At 47.4% G+C, this 16,525-nt stretch overlaps 1 protein-coding gene across 2 annotated transcripts in view; it reads left to right on the top strand.

Moving 5' to 3' along the window:
• The window catches only part of LOC5574638 (apoptosis-stimulating of p53 protein 2), a 38,242-nt gene that overhangs the window by 6,620 nt on the left and 15,097 nt on the right, over window positions 1–16,525 (top strand). For both annotated transcript variants that reach the window (XM_021844187.1, XM_021844186.1), the window contains exons 2-6: window positions 2,096–2,141; window positions 2,203–2,470; window positions 3,212–3,426; window positions 3,492–3,706; window positions 3,774–5,361. In XM_021844187.1, coding sequence (XP_021699879.1) covers window positions 2,112–2,141; window positions 2,203–2,470; window positions 3,212–3,426; window positions 3,492–3,706; window positions 3,774–5,361 — 2,316 coding nt within the window. In that variant the 5' untranslated portion in view covers window positions 2,096–2,111. The remainder of the gene's footprint in view (window positions 1–2,095; window positions 2,142–2,202; window positions 2,471–3,211; window positions 3,427–3,491; window positions 3,707–3,773; window positions 5,362–16,525) is intronic.

Below are 16,525 nucleotides of genomic sequence, written 5' to 3'. Positions count from 1 at the left end.
AACTAGATCTGTGGGCCAGTGTACTGACAAAAAAATATTTGAATCCGTTAAGTATTCGCTGAGTGGTAAGGGTTTTAGTATTTTTGCTTTCACTCAGGCCTATACGGGTTAACGGAATCACATCATCTCTCCCATAATCGATTACTAGAAACATATTGCAGTCTAAATCCACGGTGAACCGATACAAAAATGTGAACTTTTCTTCAAAACATGATTGCAGATCAATGTGATGTCAAATACGAATATTGGTGCAGTTATTCATTACTGTAATTTAAAAAAAAATAGCCTTTTTCAACTCTCTACAACTTGTTTGGTAGTCTAATTTGGGGGGGAGGTGCGCGGATTAGAAGACATCCAATACGGATTAGAAGATCTTTTGTGAAGAATCGGATCCCTGTGTACAGATTCTTAACGATAGTTGGTGAATATTTGCAAGTTGTTTAGCGAATTTAATCCCAGTTTTTTTTTTCTTGTAAGGAATTTGATGGATTCATCTACAGCTTGTCCATCATCGTGACCCCACGCAGTTGAATCATCCACAATTTATGAATCAGCTGATTTCAAAAGACAAAATTATTATCAAACTTGTCACAAAACATCACAGAATTATTTTTAATTCAACTGCGTGGGGTGACTGTATTACAAAGTTATTGTGGTATGGTATGGTATCACTCATGAGATTCTGTGTGGATACCCAAGAATATTGGTAGAGTATTTTTTGACATTCTCAGTGGATTCTAGTGAAATTTCTTAATTGTGAATTAATGATGAGTTTTTTGCTTGTAGCCTGGTTTGCTACTACTGACATTTCTTTTCAACTGCGTACTGCGATCAGAAAAAAGCGCATTCTTGAGCGAATCCTTGCAGAAATTTCCCATGCATCAAGATAGGCCGAGAAATTACTTGTCAACAGCGAATCTGGCTTGTGTCTGAAGTCTTATCTGGACCTTAAAGTATTCTATTTATTGGATTTTTGTTTTGTTTATTCACTGCATATTTTCTGCAAAATTCATTGGTTTAAGAAAATGAATTTCCAATCAAATAAATAGTGAACTACTTTTTTTTGCAAGATCTTTGGTTTATTTCTGGTGAAGTTATGTTTCTCAAATCCAATGGGAGTCTTACAATCGAAATTTCCGGAGAACCAGCTAAGGTGATTGCTGAAGGTATCTTTTCAGGAGATCCTGAAAAGGTGATCCGGTTAGTCAATAAATTTTCGATAAAACACTAGGAAAATTCTGAACGAAGCGGGCACGAATGGCATCTTTTGGTAGTTTGCTAATCTACAAGTAAAATCCAATGATTATTTGATCTAATTAAAAGTGCATCACTTACTTACTTCCATGGATTCACTAATTGATTATTCTGGGTTTCATAGTGTTCCGCTGGATTCATAATTGCACGCCAAACACAGTCATTGTTTTCGACAGTTTTTCGCAACGGTTGACTGCGCATGGACTGCTGAGTTTGAAAGATATTATCTTATATCAAATGAACCAAAGATATTGATGAAAGAATAATCAAAGAGCTCCAAGATGATATCTTATTATTCGATCCGTATCTTATTCAGATGATCAAAAGCCTGCTTTCGTCTGCTTGTAGAAATCTCCTCGAAATTGAAAGTAGTTCTCGTCGATGTACATTCTTGTCAACCTAATGTATGTCCTGAGCTTTCCTTTCCATGCTGCATCCGTCCTTTGGGGTAATAACCAGTCCTCGAGACGATTTAGGGAATCCTTCACTGGAACGCTAGGGAAAAGAGCCGCTACGTCGAAAGAAATCATCATCTCGTCATCCTCGATGTGTCGTGCCTCTAATAGTTTCTGGGAGAACTCCTGCCAAAGATCGCCTTACTCACATGCCCCACGGTACCTTACAATCAATTGGGAATCCCGGGAAACGGGAAATCACAAAATTTCTAAAATTCCGATAGGTCCCGGGATGAACACTCTAAAATGTGAATCATAACAGGTCATGTAGCTCAACAAATATATTATTTTTTCCAAATTAAACGAATTATCTATGTTTAAATAATTTCCTATCCCTATAATCGACGGCACTTTGATAAACACGAACCTTTTTTTTCTATTTCTAGTTTATTACGTCATGGTATGAGGGAACCGAACAGTTTGGAGGAAGTTGTCAGTATTTTTGCATAAACTTCTAAAAGTTCGTCTACTAAATTCCATATTTTACTTGCAGACGCCTGTAAGGCTTAACACTTCCGAGTTGCGAATAATGGCTCTACGGCAACAGCAACAAATCGACACCCAGCAGCAACTACTGGCTGCGCGAGAGCAACGTCTACGCTTTCTAAAAGCCCAGGAAGCATGTGAAACCGTTGCGGCAGCAGAAGGGGAGCGTCTGCGCAGGCTTAGAGAACGAGTAGAAGCACAGGAATCTAAACTACGCAGACTGCGGGCATTACGAGGACAAGTTGATTTGCAGAAAACGTATAATGTTACTCTCGGTATGTACGGCTTCTATAAGGGCACGAAATTTGGGAATTTATTAATACTGTCACTATTTTGCAAAACGATGTAGTACTTTAATGAAACACATACAATTCCCCTTGCGCTTCAGGGCACCTCACATATTTTCATGATTTAGCCGATCAAATGCTTTTCGGTAATAGATGGCTGTTTGGTGTTCTGTACCAAGTACAGGAACTCTTGGAATTTTGTGGTACGGAATCGGAAGTCGCGCAAACTTTTCCTGTATTCGGTACAAAACCACTGTAGGTACATAACTTTGAGAACTGTCGCATAATGGGAAGATATAAAAATTACGTTAGGTCATCCATATACCCAATACCATGTACCATAATTTTCACCAAGATGCTTTATAACCAGTCGACCAGAATTATAAGTTGCAGTTACCTCCTCGAATCCTTGGGGCTATCTTGTGTCAAACTATCATCTTGCCCCAAATTCTAATAATTCTTGTCGAGTCTAGTACACGACACGGAAGACGGCCTTATAGTTGAGGTCGAAATACACGTATCTTTCAAAGGATACAAACTCTAGCGGAATTAACCTTCCAGTCGTCGCGTGGTTGACCACCGTCAGAACCACCACGCTGCTGTTGTGATCAAAAAGCGAGGTTTTTTCACCAGTGTTGTACAAAATACAACAGCGCGACGACTGAAGTGTTAAATGATATAGTACTAAATTCGGTTTTTCGTTTATTTAATAAATGTAATTTTTTTCAGGCAATGATTTGGATTCAATACGTGCACTCTTCAGTGAGAAAGAAAAGGAATTGACGCTGGCAGTGGCAAAAGTTGAAGCTTTAACCAGGCAACTCGAAGAGCTTAGGCGCGACAGAAGAGGCACGTTGAACTTATTTACTGGTCTACCGAGTCATGCACAGATGAACAGTTCGCCAGCGGCCATAGAATTAGAGAAGCTAAGAAGAGAGCTTATGGTGAGCATCCGCATCTTTTGTTCAATGCCATAATCCTAAATTAATCCATCATAATTTGTTTTCAGTATCGAAATCAACTGTCTTTACAACAGGATGCAAGACTCCATTTGCAACGCGAGGCTTTACAGAAGCGTCAAGCAGAACTTCAATCAGTTGACCAGCGAATCTTGGAATTGCAGGGTCGTTTGAACAAAAAGAGAGCATCCAATATGATCCAGCATCAGCAAACCTCTCCGACGCAGATGACTCATTCTAGCAACATTTCGGCAAATCATGTTCGGTGAGATATTTTTGATTCATCTCTTTTCGAATGTTCAATATTTTCAAATTCGAAATGATTATTGTAGGTCGGTTTCGTCAAACTTTTATCCTCAGCAGAGAGTACCGAGAAGCAATATCGTTGCTGTCGAACCATTCAATCACATACCACAAAAAACTGTGGCATTGGGTAATAATGGAAATAAGATGAATATTTTGAACAACAATTCAACGGCACCGAATCAAGTGGTGCACGATATGGCATGTAATAATAAAATACAGCATGGTCGTCAATTATCTGCCGAAGTAATCAGCAACTCAAATTTGAATGACCATAACATGGCTGCAGAAAGTGATGAGAATAAATTGGCTAGACAGAAGAAACAAGAGTATGTACTTAAAAGCGTTGGAATGGAATACGATAATGATGCAAAATTCTCAAACATGCAAGTCTCACAGTCCTCTTCAGGTGAACAAATGAATAACAATAAAGCAACATATGCAGAACGAGAAGTTCAAAACGACGAGCTTATTTTAAACAACAGATACAGTTATAATCAAGATCATATCGACAATAACAGAAACATTTGTTCAAGTAACAGCGACACACTAGAACTGTCTAATACAAACGATTGTGACAGTGATAAAGTTTCTGATATGAACGGCGGATTTTCATCACGTGCACAAGTAACGGCAACCGTCCACAGTACGCCGTTAAGTTTTATGAACAAATCTGTCGCTCTTCCCGTTACACTGTCTTCGAATCAATCCATATCAAATGAAGAGCATAATCAACAGCACCTCAAATCCAAAACGTTGCAAAGTAATAGCAAAGGATTTGCATACGGTTTACTCCATAACATTCCATCCGGGAATCTGGTGGTACCACCTCGGAAACCAAACAACGGGTCATCTCCAATGATGTCTGGAAAACAGTTATCCTCAGATATCAAAATTAATAAAGTTACTCCCCAAATGCAGAATCAACACATATCTCAACCTACAGACAATGGTGAAAAGCTAAAACCTGCTTTACCACCAAAACCCAATAAAAATAATACTCAAGCACCGGAAATGGACACTGGTCTAAAATCGACTACGGAAAACAGCAATAATAATGAAACTATGTCCTCAGGCAGCAACATTCCATCTAAATCTGGTACCGTGAATCCCTCAGACAATCTACCTATTAAAGCCAAACCATTGACTATTAAAAAATCACCCCATTCCGAACAACCCAGATTGAAACATATTTCCAGTAGCATGAACACATACAAAGTTCAGCACTCTGGAGCGCATCGCATGCTGGAGATGCAGTCTTCCTCCTATGCGTTGCCGGAGGTGGTAAGATCTACCGAGGGATCGGATTCACAGCTCATTACTGACGCGGAAAAAAGTAACCAACAACTGGAGTACAACAATCAAGTCCAACGTAATACTGCCCAGAAACGTTCAAACGTTGACAATTCATCGGAAAGCAGTGTTGGAAATGAGGAATCTCAATCACAGGATAAAAAGCTAGAGGAAGTATCTCGGCGAAAACGCAGTTTCATATCAGCTGTAATCAACGACGGCAAGATTAAACTGGCCCGTCGTGTCAGCTTCGACCCGTTGGCTTTGCTATTAGATGCTAGTTTGGAAGGTGAACTGGAGCTTGTGCAGAAGACTGCGTTACAGGTACATTCATACATACATACATACATACATTCATTTATTTTTTGTTACCATCTAAACCAGGGCTTCCTCCCAACCGATGGTCCGCGGACCCCTAGGAAGCTTTTATGACTTATCAGAGGGTCCGCGATGCCATCGTAAATAGAAGTCTTGAACGATGAAAAATGTGAATAGGGGAAGGGGTGGTAAAATGAACACCTTAAGGATATCATCTTGTTTCTGATAGAAAAACGAGGAATTTGTATTTTTTTCTGTTTCTATTTGGGATGAACCACTGCGACCAGTTTCCTGTGATATTTTGTGTATCCGTGTCCTTTGTTTAGTGCATGTCGTTCTACTCCATTACTATTGAAAAATAATGAAGTAGTCGTTTTTTTATACAATTAGCATTCTTCACTATTTTGCATAGAGCCTCTTTAGAAAAAGATACCGCTATTTATACCTTTTGGAGGAAACAGTTTTTCACCATTAAACTCACATTAATATGTGGGTCTTAGTGACTTGTTACTTTCTTATACTCTTCCGACCATAACCATAATATTGATAATGAACAGATACAACAAGAGTACAATATGGTAGATCTTACCTCGTAACGCACCTCGAAAAGGTGATCTACCCGCGTTACGGGAAAGGAATTTGTATAGTTCTATCGCACAGCATCAAAAATAGGAATGTTAACTATAGCAGCGACACGAATTCAGACTAAAATAGCTTAATTTTCACATATTTTTATCGCTAGCAAAAAACGCTGCAAATGTTGATTTTACCTGCACTATGTAGGTAAAATGAACAGTTGTTGGTGGTAAAATGAACCTGTTCATGATCATCAATGCGTCGACCCCTCGACGCGCCGCCACTCTACCACTTTTCTTTCTTTCCAATGATTAACACGAACAAAGCTCATGTAAACATTTTTATAAGAACAAAATTATTAAAAGTACAGTACATGGAACAAGTCGGTCGTGTTTTATTCTTTCTCCGTCGGAATCGTCCGAAAAAGTATTCGCGGAAGTATTACGGGCGTCCCGGAAGTTAGTTCCCGGTCCAAGTTTCTCCCTCCCTTTCGCTACGGTCCATTCCGGTAACATTTTGGTCCTTCGCGTCCGGGTATTATGGACAAAAGTGAGCTCGAGAAGTTGTGGGCGAAAAGGGAGGTTATGTTCGCAAAGGCGAAATGGGAGTTGTTCGTCGCAGAAACCCTTCGCACCCGGAATCCCACATACGAGGAGGTGCAGGAGCGGAAGGACAAGCTCACAGAACTTGCTGGCAACTTCGACGCACTTCAGACCTCGATCGAAGAGAGCACCAGCAACTTGCAAGACGTCGCGTCGGTGTTCAACTATCGGCTGCAGTTCGACGAGGTGTATTTCAAGGCCAAAGGATTGTACACGGCGTTCCTGGAGGATAATCAGGACCGGATGTCCAACTACAGTGCCGGAACCGGAGAATCGGTCAATGACCTGCGGGATGCAATCAGAGCGCTCGTCGAAACGCAGCAAGCTTTGATCATGCATCAAATCCAACCCAGTGCAGCACCCGCTGCCGGACAGGTGTCGAATCAGGACCACCATCTGAACGTGAAGCTGCCTCAGCTCAACATTCCAGTGTTTAAAGGAGAGCGCAAGAACTGGCACTCCTTCAAGGACCTGTTCGTGAGTACCATCCACAGCAGGACGGACCTAAAGGATTCGCTGAAGATGCAGTACTTACTGTCGTATTTGGATGGCGAAGCGAAGAAGATGGTCAGTTCGTTTCCCATCAGTGACGCCAACTATAATGAAGCCTGGGAAACACTCTTGACGCATTACAACAAGAAGAAGTATACGGTGTTTGCCCTGGTTCGAGAATTCATCGATCAACCTTCCACGACAACTGTTTTTTTTTTTTTTTTTTTTTTTTTTTTTTTTTTTTTTTTTTTTTTTTTTTTTTTTTATAGTAGGGTTTAAAAAAGCTTCAAAAGCCTGGCCTGTTGTGTGTTGGCACGGTGTGGGACTCACGCTGGGCGTGCTTAACCACTAAAAAACTTTCCCTACTGCTCCTGTGCCTCGATCTCCCCCGGAACTACATCAGGCAACTTCATCGGGGGAGGGCTGTGCTCATGCACTTCTGTGCTCATGCACTTCTTCAATCTCAGCCTCTAACTGTTCTGCTAGTTCGCTGTTGGAGCGTTTTGCCCAATTGGCGGTTGAACATCTCGCCGGGACTTTGGACAGCTTTCTGTGCGACGACGCATACTTCCCTTGGGCTGGCCTCGCATCAGAGCTCTGTTGATCTTCTACTGGACGCTCATGTGCACTTCGTTGCTCTACGACGACTTGTTCTCCGCTGCTGCTGTTCGAGCTCTCCTTGTTGACCAGTTGGATGCCGAGGTCGGTCCAGCGATTCCGGTTGGAGGATGACTTCCGGTTCACTGGCGCCCAGACGACCCAAAACTGGTTTGTGACGATCGATGCTACTCGGCTTAGTCCCCGACGGTGGAGCTAGCCTACTCCGGCTACGCGCTTCTTCATGATTCGATACAGGCCGGTGGAGTGCCGAAGTCGGTCCAGCGATTCCGGTTGGAGGATGGCTTCCGGTTCGCTGGCGCTCCGACGACTCAAGCCGGTGATACGCTACGTACTACTCAGAGTAGTCCCCGGCGGTGGATCTATCCTACTCCGACGAAGATTTCCCCGGCGGCGGAAGATCTCCCGAACCGATGCTATCCGGGCAGATGCCGAGGTCGGTCCTGCGATTCCGGTGGAGGGAAGCTTCCGGTTCACAGGCGCCCCGACGATCATTTGCCGGTGCAACAACGCGATCTACTCAACTAGTCCCCGGCGGTGGACTTAGCCTACTCCGAAGCTGGCCGGGCAGATGCCGAGGTCGGTCCTGCGATTCCGGTGGAGGGAAACTTCCGGTTCACAGGCGCCCCGACGACCATTTGCCGGTGCTATTTCGCGAATTACTCAGCTGGACCCCGGCGGTGGACTCAGCCTACTCCGACTCGACGTTGGTCGGCCAAGTGCCAGGGTCGGTTCTGCAATTCCGGTTGGAGGATGGCTTCCGGTTTGCAGGCGCCCCGACGACTATTAACCGATACTACGCTACGCCCGCTCTACTCGGTCTAGTCCCCGACTGAAGATCTAGCCTACTCCGATCGCGACCCGGAGCTCTCTGGTCTTCACGCCATCTCCTTTGCAGCAACGACATAATCGCCGTTATTCCCCTGTTCACCGCATTCCAGGTGCTTTCATGCTGGCACATGTTCTGCACGATGTTGTCCGGATTTAGAACGCTTGCGGTTTCTGGCATCATCTCGCTTCGTATATCCCTGAATCGAGGGCAGTCGAATATAACGTGCTCCGGTGTCTCCTCGATATTTGGACAGGCCGGACAATGTGGAGATTCTGCGTGTCCGAATCTGTGCAGATATTTCCGGAAGCATCCATGGCCTGACAGAAACTGGGTCAGGAAGAAGTTAACTTCTCCATGTTTTCTGGTCGTCCACACCGACACGTTAGGAATGAGCCTGTGGGTCCACCTTCCTTTCTCTGAGTTATCCCACTCCTGCTGCCACCTGGCCATTGTGTCCAACCTAATGGTATTCCTCACATTCTGTGTGTCCCTTTGCTGGTAACATGCGATGTCTTCAGCCAGAGTGATGCAGATGGGGATCATTCCGGCGATAACGCACACTGCCTCCGATGATATAGTGCGGTAGGCACTCGCAACCCGTATAGCCATGAGCCGGAACGTACCTGCCAGCTTATCTCGGTTACGTTTGGTTCCCAACGCTGCAGCCCAAGCCGGGACTCCATACCTCAGTATAGACGATGATACGGTCGCTAGAAGACGCCTCGTGCTGCTTCTTGGTCCTCCAATGTTGGGCATGATCCTGGCTACGGTGTTAGCAGCTTTCGCTGCCTTTTCGCAGGCATAGTCTACGTGGCTGTTGAAGTTTAGCCTGTCGTCGACCATTACTCCGAGATGCTTTAGAGAGCGCTTCGATGGGATTGCGTGCCCTCCGACGTTGATTTCCAACTGCTGTACCGCCTTGCAGTTGCTGACCAGCACCACCTCCGTTTTATGATGAGCCAACTGCAGCTTGACTCCAGTCATCCACGATTCGATGGTGTCTAGCGATTCCGCCGTCAGCATCTCCACCTCCTCCGCAGTCTCACCAGTTATCGCAAGAACGACGTCGTCTGCGAACCCGACGATCTCGACTCCATTCGGCAGTGACAAGGTTAGCACTCCATCGTACATCATGTTCCACAATGTTGGACCAAGTATGGATCCTTGTGGAACTCCCGCCGTGACTTCAATTGACATCCGTCCCTGGTTCGTGTCGTAGACCAGTACCCGGTTCTGGAAGTAACTTTGCAGAACTTTACACAGATATCCGGGAACCCGCATTCTGTGTAGGGCTGCGGCAATAGCCTCCCAACTGGCACTGTTGAACGCGTTCTTGACGTCTATTGTTACCACTGCGCAGTATCGATTGCCTCTCCTCTTCTGCTTGGCCGCTTTCTCCGCGCACGCGATGACTGCCCGAACAGCATCCACCGTCGAAGTCTTTTTACGGAATCCGAACTGCCTTTTCGACAATCCGTTCTCGCCTTCCGTGTAGATCGTCAGCCTGCCGAGGATGACCTTCTCCAAAAGTTTGCCAAGAGTATCCAGCAAGCATATTGGTCTATATGAAGCAGGATCTCCTGGCGGTTTTCCCGGTTTTGGCAGTAACACCAGCTTCTGCACCTTCCATCTGTCTGGGAAGCAGCCTTCCGCTAGACACTTCTGCAACGCTGTCCTGAATATGTCTGGGAACGCCAAGATTGCTGCCCTTAGCGCAACATTAGGGATACCATCTGGTCCGGGAGCTTTGTTCAGCTTCAATCCTTTCGCAACCGTTATCAGCTCGGCGTTAGACACTTGTATACCGGCATTTTCCTCATCTACGTCAGCGTACGGTGTGGGCGGCCACGCTGTTGGAGCATGCGTAGGAAAGAGACCGTTTACTATCGCCTTCAGTTTGTCGGGACACATTTCAGCTGGGGTAACTGGGCCCTTGATCTTCGCCATCACTACTCGATAGGCGTTGCCCCAGGGATTTGCGTCAGCTTCCCGGCACAACTCCTTGTAGCAGTTCGTTTTACTCGTCGATATTTCCCGTTTGAAGGCGGCTCTGGCCAGTCGGTAGGTCACTTTACGCTCTTCCATGCTGGCTTCGGATCTAGCTCTCTGCACGCGTCTTCTGGCTCTTAAGCAGGCTGCGCGAAGCGTGCTGAGTCTGTCGTTCCACCAGTATGCAGGACGCCGTTGATTTCTTGGCTCCAATTTTCTCGGCATAGTTGCGTCACACGCTCTCGCCAACGCTTCTGTCAGCTCTCCTGCATCCATGTTTGGAGCGTCGCTTACTGCTCGGAGTGCTTCGACGAAAAGATCCTTATCGAAATGCTTCGTCTTCCACCTTCGTTCTCCATTCCTCCTCTGCCATACTGCACAACTTCTCTGGCCAACGCGGTAGTGGATCGCTTGATGGTCACTGTGGGTGTATTCTTCGCTAACTCTCCAGTTCATATTGGTGACCAGTGACGGGCTGCAGAAGGTCACGTCGATGATGGACTCCCTACCGTCTTTGCGAAATGTGCTAGCGAGACCGTCGTTGCACAGCCTTACGTCGAGCTTCGCTAGAGCTTCCAGCAAACTGTATCCTCTCGCGTTGGTCAGTCTGCTACCCCACTCCACGGCCCAAGCATTGAAGTCTCCTGCTATTATTACCGGCGTTCGACCGATCAGCTTGTCGGTTAGCACATCCAACATCTGGGTGTACTGCTCCAGTGTCCATCTCGGGGGGGCGTAACAGCTACACACGAAGATTCCGTTAATTTTAACGATCACGAAGCCCTCGTATGAGCGTTCGACAACTTCTTGGATAGGGAATCGGCCCATTACTTGAATCGCCGTCGTCTCTGCTCTGTCTGCTACCCAATAGCCGTTATCGGGAGGAACCCGATACGGTTCTGCAATGATCGCAATGTCGCACTTTGTTTCTGTTGTCGACTGCCACAACAGTTGTTGTGCGGCGTCGCAATGATTGAGGTTCACCTGCGTTATCTCCATCATCATTACTGCCCTGCCTTCGCCTTCTGATATTTGGGGCACTTGAAGCCACCCGTCGTATGGGCGTTACCTTCCTCCACCTTACACAGCATGCACCTAGGTGACTTCAGGCAGTCCCTACCAACGTGACCTTTTTCACCACATTTCCTGCAGTGTTCGGACCTGTCCGGGCCTTTGCAGTTTATTGCCCGGTGGCCGAAATCCATGCATTTGAAGCATCTCTCCACCGGATTTGTCTCCCGAGGGATCAGTTTCAGCGGGCAAACCGACCATCCCACCTTGATCTTACCAGCCTCGACGAGTTTTTTGGCTGCTGCGACTGGTAATCGGATCGTCGCTATTTGCATACCTCCGTAAGCTCTCCTCAGCCGGATGGACTGTGGTGCTTCTTCCAGGTTGCATTGAGATAGCAGTGCACCCCTCACGTCGTCTTCTGTTGTGATCTCGTCCAGTTCTCTACATTCGATCACTGCCTCCTGGGATAAGGCTCTCACGCTTGCCTCGTTGCCCAGCGACTTCGCGACGAGCTCTCGGCAGGCCGAACTCTTGATCGACGGATCTTTTTTAAGCTCAAAGAGCATGTCACCTTTCTGGGTGCGCCTGGTTCTCACCACGTTTTCACCCAGCTCCTTAAGCTCTGGGTCCTCCCTCACTCTCCTGAGAATCGCCGCGTAGCTTGTCTTATCGCTTGCCTCAATGACAAGAGCATCGCCCCTGAACCTCTCGCGAGGTGACCGTTGCTTTTCTTTCTTCTTCGGTTCCTTTTTTTGCCGCTTCCTCTCCTTACGAGCTGTATTCTTCTCCTTTTGACCTTTCACGGTGCGCCATCCACTGCCGTTCTGCTCACTGACGCACTCATTGCCGCTTCTCTGCTTTTTGGGATCTTCCTCCTCTCCTGGTGTATCCCTCGTTCTTTTTTCCGTGCGGGTGGTCGGATTGCTCCTAGGCGTCTCCTGTTCAACGGCTGTTGCATTCACCGAAGTTAATGCTTTTTCGGCTTTTTCCGCTCTACTCCGCAATTCCTTCTGCCCGCGTTCTGCGGCTGTAACTGTAACCGGCCTCAAGAAGCTGGTGGTCACATCCGACGATGTTATACGTCAGCTCAAGGCTCTCGGGAACGAGTTTGAATCGAGGGATCCGTGGCTCATCCACTTACTGCTGGAGAAGGTTGACAGAGAAACCCGATCATTGTGGGCGCAGAAAATTATCGATATCGACAGTCCGTCGTTTGCTGAATTTTTGGAGTTACTTCAGAAGCGGTGCGATGCACTCGAAACGTGCACAGCGTTCACAAAACGGCCTAGTGGAGACATCGTGAAAAAGGAGTACACGAAGGCACACGGTGGTGAAAAAGTGCAAGCTTTCCATGCCAACGCATCACCGTCATCGTGCGCGAAGTGCTCAAAGGATCACCCGGTCTATCACTGTGATCGGTTCAAGGAAATGGAGGTCGCGGCGCGCAGAGAGTTGGCACAAACGTCCAAGCTGTGTTTCAACTGTTTGCGCCCCTTCCACTCAGCGAAGAAATGCCCGTCGAAATCCGTATGCCGGTCTCCAGATTGCAAGCAACGTCACCACACCTTGTTGTGCACACAGGAAGCAAGACAGGCGGACAAGAAGCCGGAACAGGATCAATCCAACCAGGAATCCGGTCTGGAATCAACATTGGCGTCGGTGAACGTCAATTCAGCGCAAACGGTGGATGAAAATCGTGAATTTACCCTACTACCAACGGTGGTGGTACAAGTCGAAGGAAGTGATGGCAAATTGCACGACGTTCGAGGACTAGTGGACAGCGGCTCGCAGGTGTCGCTCATAACGGAGGCGTGCGTAAAGCGTCTTGGGTTGAGACGTAGCAACGCCAAACTGGAGGTCACTGGTGTCAACGCAGAGGTCGTCGGTAGAACCGCCGGCAAGGTTACGCTTGTGTTGTCATCGCGCTACGAGGATGCAACAAAGCTAACTACTCAAGCCTACATTTTGGGAAAGCTGACGGCAACCCTGCCGTGTCAGCGCTTCAGCGTGTCCAACATGCCATACTTGGAAGGATTGCAGCTGGCCGATCCGCAGTTTAACAAGCCTGGAACTATGGACATCATTCTCGGGGCTGATCTCTTCTTGTCGATTCTACAATCAGGGCAGGTCAAGGATCACAACGGAATTCCTGTGGCACAGCGTTCCGTCTTCGGATGGATGGTTGCAGGAAGGCTGCCGAAACAAGAATGTATCCACACCTACCATTCGATCATCAATCTGCACCAAGAGGTTGACATCGATCGTACGCTGCGGTTGTTTTGGGAAGATCAGGAGCTACACAATCCCAAGCAACTCACCAAGGATGAACAAAGGGTGGTTGAAGCATTCAACTCCACTCTGACGCGTTCACAGGAAGGCCGCTTCATCGTCCGTTTGCCAATGGATGACTCGAAGCTCAAACTGGGAAACTCGTTGATCGCCGCTACCAGACGACTAAGGTGCATGGAACGCAGATTCGACAGCGACAACGATTTCAAGCAACGCTACATGTTGTTCATGCAGGAATACCAGGAGTTAGGCCACATGAGGATTGTGCCCACATCGGAAATCGACGCAGACTGCTCCAAGTCGTATTATCTGCCGCACCATGGCGTCATTAAAGAGGACAGCGTCACTACCAAACTCAGGGTAGTATTTGATGGCTCATCAGCTACCACGACCGGAGCGTCACTCAACGACATACTGCTGGAAACGCCGAACATCAACGCTGATCTGTTCGACGTACTGCTACGATTCAGATCGTATCCGGTGGTCTTCCTGGCGGACATCGAAAAGATGTATCGCCAGGTGCTTGTGCATCCTGACGACATGGACTACATGCGCATCGTATGGCGAGATTCTCCCGAGAAGCCAATCCAACATTTTCGTCTTCTCACCGTTACCTACGGTTTGAAGAACTCAGGCTTCCTAGCAATGGCAGCACTACACAAGGCCGCGGAGGCATTCGAGGGAAGGTACCCGAAAGCAGCGGAGCGTATTATCAAGCACACCTACGTCGACGATCTAACATCAGGTGCAGACTCGGCGGAGGAAGCGACAGAGATCATCAAGCAAATCAACGACATCCTCGGAGAAGCAGGGTTTACTCTACGCAAATGGAGTTCAAACTCGCCTGAAGTACTGGAGTCGCTATCGGATACCATCAACAGTGCAATGCCGATTCAATTTCCAGATGAACGCAACACCGTGAAGGCGCTTGGAACACACTGGCTTCCAACAGAGGACATGTTCATATTCAAGGTCACCATGCCAACTGACGGACCGAATACGAAACACCAACTGTTGTCGGATTCGGCGGAGCTTTTCGACCCGTTTGGATGGTTCGCACCGGTAATTGTACGAGTCAAAATCCTGTACCAAAAATGTTGGCTCAACGATCTGAACTGGCATGACAAGCTGCCACCCACCATCGAGGAAGCGTGGGTCGAAGTAAAGGAAAGTCTGCATCTGCTGGAACGCGTCAAGTTACCCAGGTGGGCAGCAAACTACAACGGTCGCATCGAATTGCACGGCTTCTCAGATGCATCGGAGGAAGCATACTCGGCTGTGGTTTACCTGAGGTCGGTAGACAGCAACAACGAAGTTCATGTCACCTTGCTGGCAGCGAAAACGAAGGTTGCTCCCGTTCGTCAAATATCCATACCACGTTTGGAGCTCAACGCAGCGGAACTGTTGGCGAGGCTCATGCAACAAGTTACCGCACCACTCGAAAGATTCCAAATCGACCAATATGCATGGACGGATTCCACCATCGTATTGCAGTGGCTTTCCGGCCATCCCCGCAAGTGGAACACCTACATAGCCAACAGAACGTCATCGATTTTGGACACCTTGCCCAGAAAGCACTGGGCACACGTCGCTTCCAAGGAAAATCCAGCAGATTGTGCATCCCGTGGCATCTCTCCATTAGAGCTTGTCAACCATCCGCTTTGGTGGACAGGGCCTTCGTGGCTATCCGATGATTCTTCTACGTGGAACCGAGACGTACCAGACGAGGCCTACGACGAGGAAACACTGGAGGAACGTAAGCGCTACCAATCGCTCAATGTCATTGTTAGTCTTCCAGCCACTAACTACGTCATCGAAAGCGAAATTTTGGAACGTCGATCCGATCTCTCTGCCGCCTGCTGGCAGCTCGCACGGGTCAGGCGATTCGTCAACAACTTGCGATGTTCGCTCACCGGCGAAAACAAAGTTTCCGGATCCATCTTGCCATCGGAGCTGCGTGAGGCATGTATGCAGTTTGTTCGATTGGCACAGCAAGAGTCGTATGAGGGAGAAATCAAGGCACTAGTTCGTGGCGAAGAAATTCCAGCAAAATCCAGCATTGCAAGTCTGTACCCGTTCCTGGATGGTACCGGCACGCTCAGAGTAGGAGGACAATTGCAGCATTCGGTTTATTCTTTCGACGTCAAGCACCCAATAATCGTTCCAAAACACCATCGCTTCACGAAACTGCTGGTGGAGGAAATTCACGTAAACAACTTTCATGCCGGCCCAACTTTGATGACAGCCACTATCAACCAGCGGTACTGGATTCAAGGTTGTCAAACCGTGATCAAACAGGTTGACCGAGCTGATCGACAGTTGCAGGAGATTTATGAGGTGGTTACGAAGCACGTCAAGCAAGGAGAACACTTCTTCACCAATCTCGGAATTCGTTGGCGATTCATACCACCAGCAAGCCCGCATCAAGGTGGTATATGGGAAGCGGCAGTGAAAAGCGCCAAGGAGCTGCTTCGACCGATTTTGGGAAACGAGAAGCTCACCCACGAGGAATTATCAACAGTTTTGTGTCAAGTTGAGGCTTGTCTCAATTCGAGACCCCTCTGCCCGATGTCATCTAATCCCGACAGTCTGGAAGCGCTTACACCGGGACATTTTTTGGTTGGGCAGCCTCTCAACCTGCTGCCTGAACCGGACGTTACCCATCTCAAGATGAATCAAATTGATCGGTGGCAAAAGGTGCAACGCTTCACGGAGGAGTTTTGGCAACGCTGGCGCGATGAATACATTGCCACGTTGC

This window comes from Aedes aegypti, chromosome 2 (genome assembly GCF_002204515.2).
Source record: "Aedes aegypti strain LVP_AGWG chromosome 2, AaegL5.0 Primary Assembly, whole genome shotgun sequence".
Lineage (NCBI taxonomy): Eukaryota > Metazoa > Arthropoda > Insecta > Diptera > Culicidae > Aedes > Aedes aegypti.
This window is presented reverse-complemented; position numbering and strand designations above follow the sequence as displayed.